Genomic DNA, 11,454 nt, shown 5'->3' on the forward strand with positions numbered 1-11,454 from the left:
GGCACAATTTCAGGGAAAAAAGAGCCACAATATGGGGGGGAAAAAGCACGATTGGGGGGGGGAGGGGAGCCAGGATTTGGGGAAAAAAGCCAAGATTTGGGGGGAAAAAGGTAAGCTATGATTTTGGGGAAAAAGACAGGGTTTGGAGGAAAAAAAGCCACGATTTGGGGATAAAAAGGCACAATTTCAGGGAAAAAAGAGCCACAATATGGGGGGGGAAAAGGCACGATATGGGGGGAAAAAAGGCAGGATTTGGGGGAAAAAAAGCCACAATTTCGTGAAAAAGAGCCAGGATTTGGTGGAAGAAAAAGCCACGATTTGGGCGTTTGGGTGTTTTGGGGAAAACCTCCCTTTCCTCTTTGTTTTGGGGGTGCGTTGGGGGAGAACAGTCCTTTCTGGCTGTGTCTGTGCAGAGGAAGGTGCTGCTGGCCTCCAGCAAGGTCTCGTGCCCCGTTCTGTCCCTGTCCTGCCTTGAAGATGGCCGTTTTGTCACCGTGGGACATCGCCACGTCCGCTTCTGGTTCCCAGCCCCATCCACCAGCACCAAGGTCCTTCGGGTTCAGATCGCTCCAATTCACCAACTTGGGCCTTTTCTGCCCCAAATCTGTGCCACGTGGGAGCACAGTGCTGAAAAAACGTCTGTTTCCTTTGGGCTTCTCCACTCCAAATCCACCCCATCGCTTTGCTCAGGCCCCACGTGGGAGCCAAAATCCTAAACAAATGCCACATTTCCTCCCAAACTTGGGGATCTCACACCCAAAATCCACCTCATGCCTTTGCTCAGGAGCAGTGTGGGAGCAAAGAGCCCCAAAATGCCAAATCTCCCCCAAAATTGGAGTCTTTTCTCCCCAGATCCACATCACAGCTTTGTTCAGGCACAGCGTGGGAGCAAAAACCCCAAAGAGGCCAAATTTCCCCCCCAAAATTTGTTCTTTTTCCACCCATAATCCACATCACAGCTTTGCTCTCGCACTGTGTCAGATCAAAGACCCCAAAAATGCTAAATTTCCCCCCAAATCTGGAGCTGTTCCGCACAGGGTCCATTCGCAGCTTTGCTTAGGCACAATATGGGAGCAAAGACCCCAAAAATTCCCCCCCCAAAATTAGGAGTTTTTCCACCCAAAATCCCCCTCAAAGCTTTGTTCTTGCACCGTGTCAGATCAAAGACCCCAAAAATGCCAAATTTCCCCTCTAAATTTGAGTTTTTTTCTTCCCAAATCCACGCCACAGCTTTGCTCTCATGCTGTGTTGGGTGAAAGACCCAAAAAATGCCCGATTTCCTCCCAAATCTGGGCTTTTCCACCCAAAATCCACATCATAGCTTTGCTCCTGCACTGTGTCAGGTCAGAGACCCCAAAACTGCCAAATTTGGGATTAATTTGGGGTTAATTTGGGGTTCCTTTTGCAACTTTTCTCCCACAAATCCACACGCTTGTTCTGTTTGCTCTGACAATGTCCCCAAAATGCCAAATTTGTTTTTTTTGGGGGGTTAATTCTGGAGTTTTCCTCCCCCAAATCTGCACCTATGTCACTATTTTGCTCTGCAAAGTGGGAACAGCCCCTCAAAATGCCAAATTTGGGGTAAATTCTGAAACATTTCTCCCCCAAATCTGCACCATTGCCTCCGCTTCACTCTGCCCATATTCAACCCGACCCCAAAACCCACCCAATTTTAGGGGATTTTGGAGCTTTTCCCCCCCTTAACTTGCGCCGTAGCTCTGCTCTCCCCTCCTTAACCCACCCTGTATCTCCTTCATTAGCATAACGAGGCTTTAATTAGTGCAGGTGACCGGGCCGGTGCCGCTGTCGGGGCGCGGGGGGCTGCTTGGGGGGCTGCAGGACAACGTGTTCTGTGGGGCAGCTGGAGGTCGGGGTCGGATGGTGATGAGCACCTTCTGCATCTCCACCACGGGGCTGCTGTGCCGCTTCGATGGGAGGAGGGTCCTGGAGAAGTGGGTGGACGTGAAGGTGAGGGGGTCTGAGGGGTGGGTGGGGCGGCGGTGGGGGTGGGGCCGTAAAGGGTGGAGGGAGTTTTGGGGGGGCGAGGGAGGCCGACGTGGGGTGGGGTGGGTGGGTGGCGGTGCTGCAGGGAGGAATCCGTTGGGTGGATGTCGAGGTGGGGATTTGGGGTGAGGACCCCATAGGGTGGGTGTCAAAGAGAGGAAGTGGGGTGAGGACCCCGTTGGGTGGGCGTCAAGGTGGGATTTGGGGTGAGGACCCCATAGGGTGGGTGTCAAAGAGAGGAAGTGGGGTGAGGACCCCGTTGGGTGGGCGTCAAGGTGGGATTTGGGGTGAGGGCCCCATAGGGTGGGTGTCAAAGAGAGGAAGTGGGGTGAGGACCCCGTTGGGTGGGCGTCAAGGTGGGATTTGGGGTGAGGACCCCATAGGGTGGGCCTTGAGGCGGAGGTTTGGGGGTGCAGACCACATTGGGTGGGTGTCATGGTGGAGATTTGGGGTGAGGACCCCACAGGGCGGGTGGGTGATCGTGTAGGCTGGGTGTCCAGGTGGGATTTGGAATGAAGACCCTTTTGGGTGGACCTGGAGGTAGGGATTTGGGATGCAGCCCCCCCTGGGGTCCCGTGGGCCTCCCGCTCCCTCGCAGGTCCCGTCGGCGTCCTGCATCTCCGTCAGCGAGGATTTCGTTTTCTGCGGCTGCGCCAACGGCATCGTGAGGGTCTTCCAGGCCCACGACCTCCGGCGCTGCTGCGACCTGCCCTGCCCACACCCCCTCGCCGTGGACCTCCACCACGACCCCCAGCCCAGGTACCCCAGGATCCCATTCGTGGTGGGATCCCATTGGGATTCGTGATGGGGTCCCATTGGGAACAGGGGAGGTACTGGGTAGGGTACTGGGAGGGCTTGGTACTGGGATCCCATTGGGAATGATGGTGAGATCCTATTGGGAATGGGGGTGGGGTCTTGTTGGGATTGCTACTGGAATCCCATCGGGAATGGTGATGGGATCCCACTGGGATTTGTGATGGGATCCTGGTAGGAACTGAGGTGGGATCCCATTGGGATCGGTGTTGGGATCTCATTGGGAATGATGGCGAGATCCCAGTGGGATTTGGTATGGGATCCTGGCGGGAACAGGGATCGAATCCCATTAGGATCTGTGATGGGATCCTGGTAGGAACAGGTGTTGGGATCCCATTAGGGCAGTTTTGGGATCCCACTGGGAGGGACCTTCGGGATCCCATTGAGGTTGGTGTTGGGATCCCATTGGAGACAGTTTTGGGATCCCATGGGGAGTGATGTTGGGATCCCATTGGTCTCAGTTTGGGATCGGTGTTGGGATCCCATTGAGGACTGACGTTGGGATCCCTCTGGGACCGAGGCTGCGATCCCATTGGCTGCCGTTCCTACAGACAGCCCGACCTGCTGTACCCTGACACCGTGGCCCTGTCCTACAACCCCACGCAGCGGTGGCTCTCCTGCATCTATCGGGATCACAGCGTCTACGTGTGGGATGTGGGGGATCTGCGGGCGGTGCGGAAGGTGTGGTCCGACCTCTTCCACAGCGCTTCCGTCTGGAGTGTGGAGGTGACCCCAAATCCCAGATACAGAAAACAAAAACCTGTCCCACCCCATCCCTTCCCAGTTGATCCCATCCCATCCCAACCGCTGTAGGTTCCCGTAGTTTTGTGGTCTTTAAGGTCTCTCCCAACCCGAACTTTGGAGGATCCCGTAGTTCATGATCCCGAAGGTCTCTTCCAACCCAGCCACTGTGTGACCCCATGGTTCCACGGTCCTAAAGATCCTGTAACACAACCAGTGTAGGATCCCATGGTTCCGTGATCCTAAAAATCTCTCCAACCCAACCATTGTAGGATCCCGTGCTTCTCTGATCCTAAAGTTTCCTTCCACCTCAACCAGTATAGGATCCCGTGGTTCCATGATCTTTAGGGTCCATCCCAACCCAACCACTGTAGGACCCCATGCTTCTGCAATCCCCTTCAACCCGACCTTTGTAGGATCCCATGCTTCCATGCTCTTTAGGTTCCCTTCCCCTGATCACTGCCGGATCCCATGATTTTATGCTCCCTAAGGTCACACCCACCCCAAGCACCCCACAATCCCACAGGTGTACCCCAAAATCGAGGAGCAGCGACCCCGCCTGCCCCCCGGCTCCTTCCTCACCTGTTCCTCTGACACCACCATCCGCATCTGGAATTTGGGGTCTGGCCCCAAACCTCCCACCCGGGGCAATGCCTACAGCACGGTGAGATGGGGCAGATTTGGGGTCATTCCTTTGATTTCCCCGTGTGTTCCTTGTGGCTTTTGGGGTCATTTGCTTTGATTTCCCTAAGTTCCTACAGGTTTTGGGGTCATTCCTTTGATTTCTCCATGTTCCTGTGGGTTTGGGGTTCATTCCCTTCAATATCTCCATGTTCTTGTGGCTTTTGGGGTCATTTCCTTTGATTTCCCCAAATCCATACAGACTTTGGGGTTGTTTCTTCTTCAAATTCCTACAGGTTTGGGGGTTGTTCCTTCAATGTCTCCGTGTTCCTGTGGGTTTTATGGTCATTCTCATTGACTTCTCGAGGGTTTTTAGGGTCATTCCTTCCATTTCTCCAGATCCCTGCAGGTTTGGGGGTCATTTTGGTTTCTCGAGGTCCTGACAGGATTTGGGGTCATTCCTTCTGGGGTCATTCCTTCCCACGCAGTCCTTGAGGTCGCTCCCTTCCATTTCTCCTCTTCCCCGCAGCTTTTGTGGTCGTCTCCTTTCACTTCGTGACACCCCTGAAGCTTTTGGGGTCACCCCCTTCCACATCTCTCCAATCCCACATTTTTTGGACGGTTCCCTTCATACTCCATCACCTCACCCCCCACAACCCCGCTCAGTCCCTACAGAACATCCTCTACGTGGACCCCGTCCCCACCCCACACCTCCAGGACTTTTGGGACAGAGGTGAGAGCGCCGACCCCAAAACCGGAGTGCGGGTCCTGCGGCTCAGCCCCGATGGGGAGCACCTGGCGTCGGGGGATCGTGCCGGGACCCTCCGGTGAGTTCCCCACCCACGTCGCCATCCTTTTGGGATCCACCAGCTGGGGATAATCCACCCCTGGGGCGTCTCCCCTCCCTGACCCCAGTGGGGTTTCGCTGCCGTTCCCTTCCAGGATCCACGAGCTGAGCTCCATGCTGGAGGTGGCCGAAGTGGAGGCGCACAATTCCGAAATTCTCTCCTTGGATTACTTCAAACCAGAAATGGGTGAGGCTCCATCCCGACCCCAAAATCTGGCAGAAATCCCCATGGATGTCCCACTACCCTCCCTCCACCCTCCAGGAGCCACGCTATTGGCCTCAGCGGGACGGGACTGCCTGATCCACGTCCTCAACGCGTCCCAGAATTACCGACTGGAGCGGACTCTGGATGACCATTTGTCAGCTGTGGTGTCGGTTCGCTTTGCAGGTGGGTTGGGGTGGCTTCATCCCGTGGCCCCCAGTGGATTTGGGGCGGTGCTGTGGGGTCTGATGGGATCTCCCCGTTTTCTCTCATCCCATAGGGAGCAGAAGAGTGCAGCTCATCAGTTGTGGGGTTGATAAGAGCATTTACTTCCGCACCGGTCAGCAGGTCGGTGTTTGGGATGGGGTCAAAAAGGGGGTGGAATTGTGGGGTCCTATGGTGGTTGGGCTAACGGGGGTCATAGAACCATGAGATCCTGCAATGGTTGTGGTGGGGGAGACCCTAAAGATCATAGAATGGTGGGATCCTACAGTGGTTGCATTGGAGGGACTTTGAGGATCATAGAACTGTGGGATCCAAGGTGTTTGAGGCTGTAGGGCATTGTAAAGGCCATAAAACAATGGGATCCTACAAAGGTTGGGTGTAAAGGGATCATGGAACCTTGGGATCCTACAGGTTGCATTGTAGAGGATCTTAAAGATCCGTGGGATCTGGCAGTCATTGGGTTGTAGGGGAAATTAAAGACCACAGAACCATGAGATCCTTCAGAGGTTGGGTTTAAAGGATTATGGGACCATGGGATCCTACGTGGGCTGGGGCTGTAGGGGATCTTAAAGACTTAAAGTTCTTAAAGTTCTTCTATGAACTGTGGGATCCTACAAAGGCTGAATTTAAAGGAGGGGTCGTGCAACTGTGCTGTTCTATGGTGGTTGGATTGGGATGGATCCTAAAGATCATAGAACCGTGAGATCCTACAAAGGTTGGGTTGAAGGGAACGCTCACAATCATGGAACCATGAGATCCTACAATGGTTGGGTTGGAGGCAACCTTTGGGATCACAGAACCATGCGATCCTACAGTGGGTTGGAGGGAGGCTTTGGGATTGTAGAACCAAGAGATCCTACCAGTGGTTGGGTTGGAGGGAACCTTTGGGATCACAGAACCATGAGATCCTACAGTGGGTTGGGTTGGAGGGAACCTTTGGGGTTACAGAACCATGAGATCCTACCAGTGGGTTGGGTTGGAGGGAACCTTTGGGGTCACAGAACATGAGATCCTACAGTGGGTTGGAGGGAAGCTTTGGGAGATTGTAGAACCAAGAGATCCTACAGTGGGTTGGGTTGAAGGGAACCTTTGGGATCACAGAACCATGCGATCCTACCAGTGGTTGGGTTGGAGGGAAGCTTTGGGATTGTAGAACCAAGAGATCCTACAGTGGGTTGGGTTGGAGGGAACCTTTGGGGTCACAGAACCATGAGATCCTACAGTGGGTTGGAGGGAAGCTTTGGGATCACAGAACCATGAGATCCTACAGTGGTTGGGTTGGAGGGAAGCTTTGGGATCACAGAACCATGAGATCCTACAGTGGTTGGGTTGGAGGGAACCTTTGGGGTTACAGAACCATGAGATCCTACAGTGGGTTGGGTTGGAGGGAACTTTTGGGATCACAGAACCATGAGATCCTACAGTGGGTTGGAGGGAAGCTTTGGGAGATTTTAGAACCAAGAGATCCTACAGTGGGTTGGGTTGGAGGGAACCTTTGGGATCACAGAACCAAGAGATCCTACAGTGGGTTGGGTTGGAGGGAAGCTTTGGGATCACAGAACCAAGAGATCCTACCAGTGGTTGGGTTGGAGGGAACCTTTGGGATCACAGAACCTCCGTCTGCCCCACAGCTCCCGGAGGGGCTGACCTTCTCCCGGACGCGCCACGTCACTGAGAAGACCACCCTGTACGACATGGATGTGGATGCGGTGCGGCGGCACGTGGCCGTGGCGTGCCAGGACCACAGCGTGCGGTGCGTGAGCGGGACCCGGATTTGTAGGATTCCTCCCCATTTTTGGTGCTGGTCGGGGTGGTGGAGCTGTCTCTCCCCATAGGGTGTATGGGGCCAGCAGTGGGAAGCAGCGGTGCTGTTATAGGGGACCGGCGGCCAACCGTGGCGCTCTGCTGAAGGTAAATGCAGGCGAGAAACCATCCCGACCCCAAAAAGTTCCTTCTGTCCCACCCCAACCACTGTAGGATCCCACGGTTCCGTGATCCTGAAGGTCCCTCCCCACACGACGGCTGTGGGATTCTCTCCTCCCGTGCCCCTCTGACCCCACGTCCCCCCCAGGTGCACTGGGACCCCTCAGGAAGCTTCGTGGCCACGAGTGGCTCTGACAAATCCATCTCCATCATCGAGGGCCGCTCGGGGCTCTGCGTCGCCCGCGTTTTCGGGCACTCAGGTCTGGTAGTGCCCCACATTTTGGGGTTTCCCCTTCCACCCCATTTCCCTTCCACTTTGTGTTGCCCTCGTGCCCCAGATTTGGGATTTTTTCCCCTCCCTGAACATGTGGGGTTTCCCATCTCCCGTCCCGCTCCCCCAGATGTGGTCACAGCGATGCGCTTCACCCCCGACTGCCGCCATCTCATCACTGCCTCCAGGGACAGGTATGGGGTGGACTGCGATTCGGGTCAGAAACTGGGGAGAAAAATGGGATTTGGGTCGTGGAATTGGGGAGAAATGGGATTGAGTGGGATTTGGATCGTGGAGTTGGGGAGAAAATGGGATCTGTTGGGATTTGGGTTCTGGAATTGGGGAGAAAAATGGGATTTATTGGGATTTGTGTCATGTAATTGAGGGGAAATGGGATTTGTTGGGATTTGGGTCAGAAATTGGGGAGGAAAGTGGGATTTGTTGGGATCTGGGAGAAAAAAGGGAATTTGAGAGCCATTTTTTCACCTCTTTTTGCCCCAGTTGTGTCTTCGTCTGGCGTCTGAGCTCTGAGCTCAGTGACCGAATGCGGCAGCACAGCCTCAACAACGTCCCCCTCCCCATCCCAGCTCCACAGACCCCCGTCGGGCCGAATCCGGAGTCACGTGGGTTCTGGAAGCAGGGCTGGGGGCAGAGCCGTCCATTTTTGCCCTTTCCCCTTTTTTCATCCCAATTTCCTCCCGACCAACCTTTGTTCTCCCCCCGCAGCCCCCAACTGCATCCTCACCAATGGCAGAATGCCGCTGTGGGCGAAGCGACTGGTGAGTGGGGCACTCTGTGCCTGTAGGATCCTGATCCCATGTAGGATCTTAAAGGGGTGGGAGATCCCGCTGTGTGTCCCCCACCCCCAGCCCCATTAAACTGTTGTGCCCCGCAGCTGGGAGAAGAGGATGGCACCGTCAGACCCCCCTACGTTTACCAACCACAGGGACGGTGGGCTGAGAGCGCCCAGAACGCCCCGGTGGTGATCCTACAGATGGACCCCACAGCCCTCACCCCCTTCAAGGCAGAGCTGGAAGATGGGGGGGGGGTGGAGCTGTGGCCCCAGAACCTGGGGGCGATCCTGACGGAGGTGGGATTGGGAACTGGGATCCGACATCGGGGTTTTGGGTGGGGAGGGGACCTCTGGGGTCGTGGGAGTGTGGGATTCTACAAAAGTTGGGGGAGGAGGGACTGTATGGAGCATGGAACCACGGGATCCTACAGCGGTGGGTTGGAGGGGACCTTATAAGTCATGGAACCGTGGGATCCTATAATGGTGGGGTTGGGATGGGATCCTACAGGTCACAGAACTCCAGGATCCTATAATGGTGGGCTGGGTTGGAGAGACCTGTGGGATCCCACGGTTCTTGGGATGGGAAGACCTTTATGGTCACAGGATCCTGAGATCCTACAGTGGTCACTTTGGGGCCCCTCCCAACAGGTGGAGACCTCCCCCAGCACTGAGGATTCGGGGTGCTCCGCAATCCTCTCGGATGAACCTGAAGAGGAACCGGAAGCGCTGGGGAACAGCGCAGAGGAGGGGAGCGGGTTGGGGTCCCTCCCTTGTGGGGTTGGGTCCCCCCTTATTTCGGGATCGTCGCCCCAAATCTCCACCCCAAATCCCATCCCATCCCAAATCCTGACGTCAGGTGCCAGTGAAAGGTCAGAATTTGGGAACCTCAACCCTGGGGCTGTGCCTTCAAAGGGGGGATTTGGGGACCCCCGACCCCTCTGTGCCCCCACCCACCCCCCATCTCTTTCCCAAAGGAATCCCGCAGCGCCCGCAGAGGAACAGAGTGCCGCCCCATTGCTGGGGACGAATCCTCAACCCCACGGTGAGATCCCAGAAGCCCCAGCCCCACAGGGGGCGGTGGGAGGGGTGGCATTTCCCTGCGGGGTCTGCAGTTGGGGGGTTTCCCCGTAAGGCCGGCAGTGGGGACGCAGAGGGGCCGTGGGGGTTGGAGGACAGCAGAGGTTGGGGGAGGGATGTCTGGGGGGAGGTTTGGGGGAAAGTGTGGGGCGGAGCGCCGACGGTTCCCCCCCTGTGAGCACAGAAGGGTTTGGGGGAAGCCTGGAGGAGACGAAGGCGCCCGCAGGCGAGGATGAGGAGAGCACCTTCATCCTCAACCCCCGCCTGAGCATCTCGGCTCGCTTCCTGTCCCGCTGCCAGAAGAACAGCAGGTGGGGGCAGAGCTGTGGGGCAGAGCTGTGGGGCAGAGCCTCCCGCCCTCCCCTGACCCCTTGGGGGATGGTCCTCAATCCCAACCATTGGGGTCAGTGACCTTTCCCAGCCCTACAGGGAGCAGGGCCCATTCCCACCCCCAATCCCGTTGGGACCAGGGAACGTTTCCCCATTCCCGATCTTTTGGGATCAGGAAACCACTCCCATTCCCACCCCATAGGGACCCACTCCCATTTCCACACTATTGGGAACATCCCCCTTTCCTGCCCCGTGGGGGACCAATTCCCATCTCAGTCCCATAGGGAATCATTGCCATTCCCAATCCCCGTCCCATTGGGATCCATTCCCACCCCATTACGAACCATTTCTATCCCAATCCCATAGGGAATCGTTCCCATCCCACCCCGTAGGGATCCATTCCCATTTTCTGCCCCATAGGGAACCCTTCCCATCCTGAGCCCGCAGGGAATCGTTCCCATTTCCAATCCCAGTCCCACTGAGATCCATTCCCATTCCCACCCCATATGACCCCCTTCCCACCCCATTGGGGTCTCCCCCTTCTTCCCCCAGGCTTAGGGCCGCCTTCCCACTGCATTCCCGTGTTCCGCTGTCGGTTCCGGCTCGGAGCGCCGCCCCACAGCCGTCAGTGAGTGGGGTGGGGTGATGGGAGATCCCAAAATGGCAGCCGGGTCCTTGGGGGGGGGGTGCGGGGGGGTCCGTCCCCATCACATCTGGGGCAATTCAGGCCCATTTTGGGGCAATTTTGTCAGGATTTGGGGGTGGATTTGGATTTTTTTTGGCATTCGGGGCATTTCTGGGAATTCCCGATTATTTTTTTTTCTTTAGGATGAAACACTTCAGAAAATGGGAGAGCGTTTGGGGGGGCGACCCCAGAGGTGAGGGTGGGGGGATGGCACGGGGTGGGGGCCATCCCCAACGGCCCCAATGACCCCCATATGGCCCCAAAGTCCCCATTGACCCCAGCGCCCCTATTGACCCTCAATGCCCCATTGACCCCAAAGTCCCCATTGATTCCCATATGCCCCCAGCGGCCCCACTGTCTCCCATATGGCCCCACTGACCCAAAAGCCCCACCCCACAGATGACACAACACCCCGAGGCCACGCTGGGTGCCACCCTACAGGCACACAACCCCATAACCACTGTGCCGACCCCAGTGTTGGCCCAGCTCTGCTCACAGGAGGTCAGGAACACCGTGACCCTACAACCGCCCTGTGACCCCAAAACCACTGCGCTGTGCTGGGTGGTGTGGGAACCCCGTCACCCCAAATCCTTTCTCACCCGAATTGTTTTGTCACCCCTAAACTGTTTGTCACCTCTTTTTTGGGGTCCCAGTAAGTGGGATGTGGGGTGAATATAGGGGATTCGAGGCTGCCCTATGGGGCAAATTAAGCAGGATTTAGGGGAAAAAAAAGGGGGGGTGATCTGGGGGCAAACACGAGGGATTTGGGACTGCCATTGGGGCCATGGGAAAATCTGGGGCCCAATAAGGAGGATTTGGGGTTTCCCATCTGGAGTCCAGGGGAAGATTTTGGGGCCAGCAGGTGGGATTTGAGGCAAATAGGGGGAATTTGAGGCTCCTATTTGAGTCCAGGGGGGATTTT

The 11,454-nt window shown here is 56.3% G+C and overlaps 1 protein-coding gene across 1 annotated transcript in view; it reads left to right on the forward strand.

Annotated features, from left to right (window-relative positions):
* Window positions 1–281: 281 nt before the first annotated feature.
* The window catches only part of LOC104915699 (WD repeat-containing protein 62-like), a gene marked incomplete at its 5' end in the record, with an annotated part of 13,371 nt that continues 2,198 nt past the window's right edge, over window positions 282–11,454 (forward strand). Inside the window, 20 exons of the mRNA XM_019610966.1 lie at window positions 282–548; window positions 1,786–1,968; window positions 2,603–2,763; window positions 3,369–3,543; window positions 4,085–4,222; window positions 4,846–5,006; window positions 5,122–5,213; window positions 5,289–5,414; window positions 5,509–5,576; window positions 7,085–7,206; window positions 7,289–7,364; window positions 7,525–7,636; window positions 7,778–7,841; window positions 8,149–8,270; window positions 8,374–8,426; window positions 8,543–8,737; window positions 9,089–9,309; window positions 9,415–9,482; window positions 9,702–9,828; window positions 10,400–10,475. Of these exons, the coding sequence (XP_019466511.1) occupies window positions 282–548; window positions 1,786–1,968; window positions 2,603–2,763; window positions 3,369–3,543; window positions 4,085–4,222; window positions 4,846–5,006; window positions 5,122–5,213; window positions 5,289–5,414; window positions 5,509–5,576; window positions 7,085–7,206; window positions 7,289–7,364; window positions 7,525–7,636; window positions 7,778–7,841; window positions 8,149–8,270; window positions 8,374–8,426; window positions 8,543–8,737; window positions 9,089–9,309; window positions 9,415–9,482; window positions 9,702–9,828; window positions 10,400–10,475 (2,607 nt within the window). The remainder of the gene's footprint in view (window positions 549–1,785; window positions 1,969–2,602; window positions 2,764–3,368; window positions 3,544–4,084; window positions 4,223–4,845; window positions 5,007–5,121; window positions 5,214–5,288; window positions 5,415–5,508; window positions 5,577–7,084; window positions 7,207–7,288; window positions 7,365–7,524; window positions 7,637–7,777; window positions 7,842–8,148; window positions 8,271–8,373; window positions 8,427–8,542; window positions 8,738–9,088; window positions 9,310–9,414; window positions 9,483–9,701; window positions 9,829–10,399; window positions 10,476–11,454) is intronic.

The sequence above is a fragment of the Meleagris gallopavo genome, unplaced genomic scaffold, assembly GCF_000146605.3.
Source record: "Meleagris gallopavo isolate NT-WF06-2002-E0010 breed Aviagen turkey brand Nicholas breeding stock unplaced genomic scaffold, Turkey_5.1 ChrUn_random_7180001845231, whole genome shotgun sequence".
Lineage (NCBI taxonomy): Eukaryota > Metazoa > Chordata > Aves > Galliformes > Phasianidae > Meleagris > Meleagris gallopavo.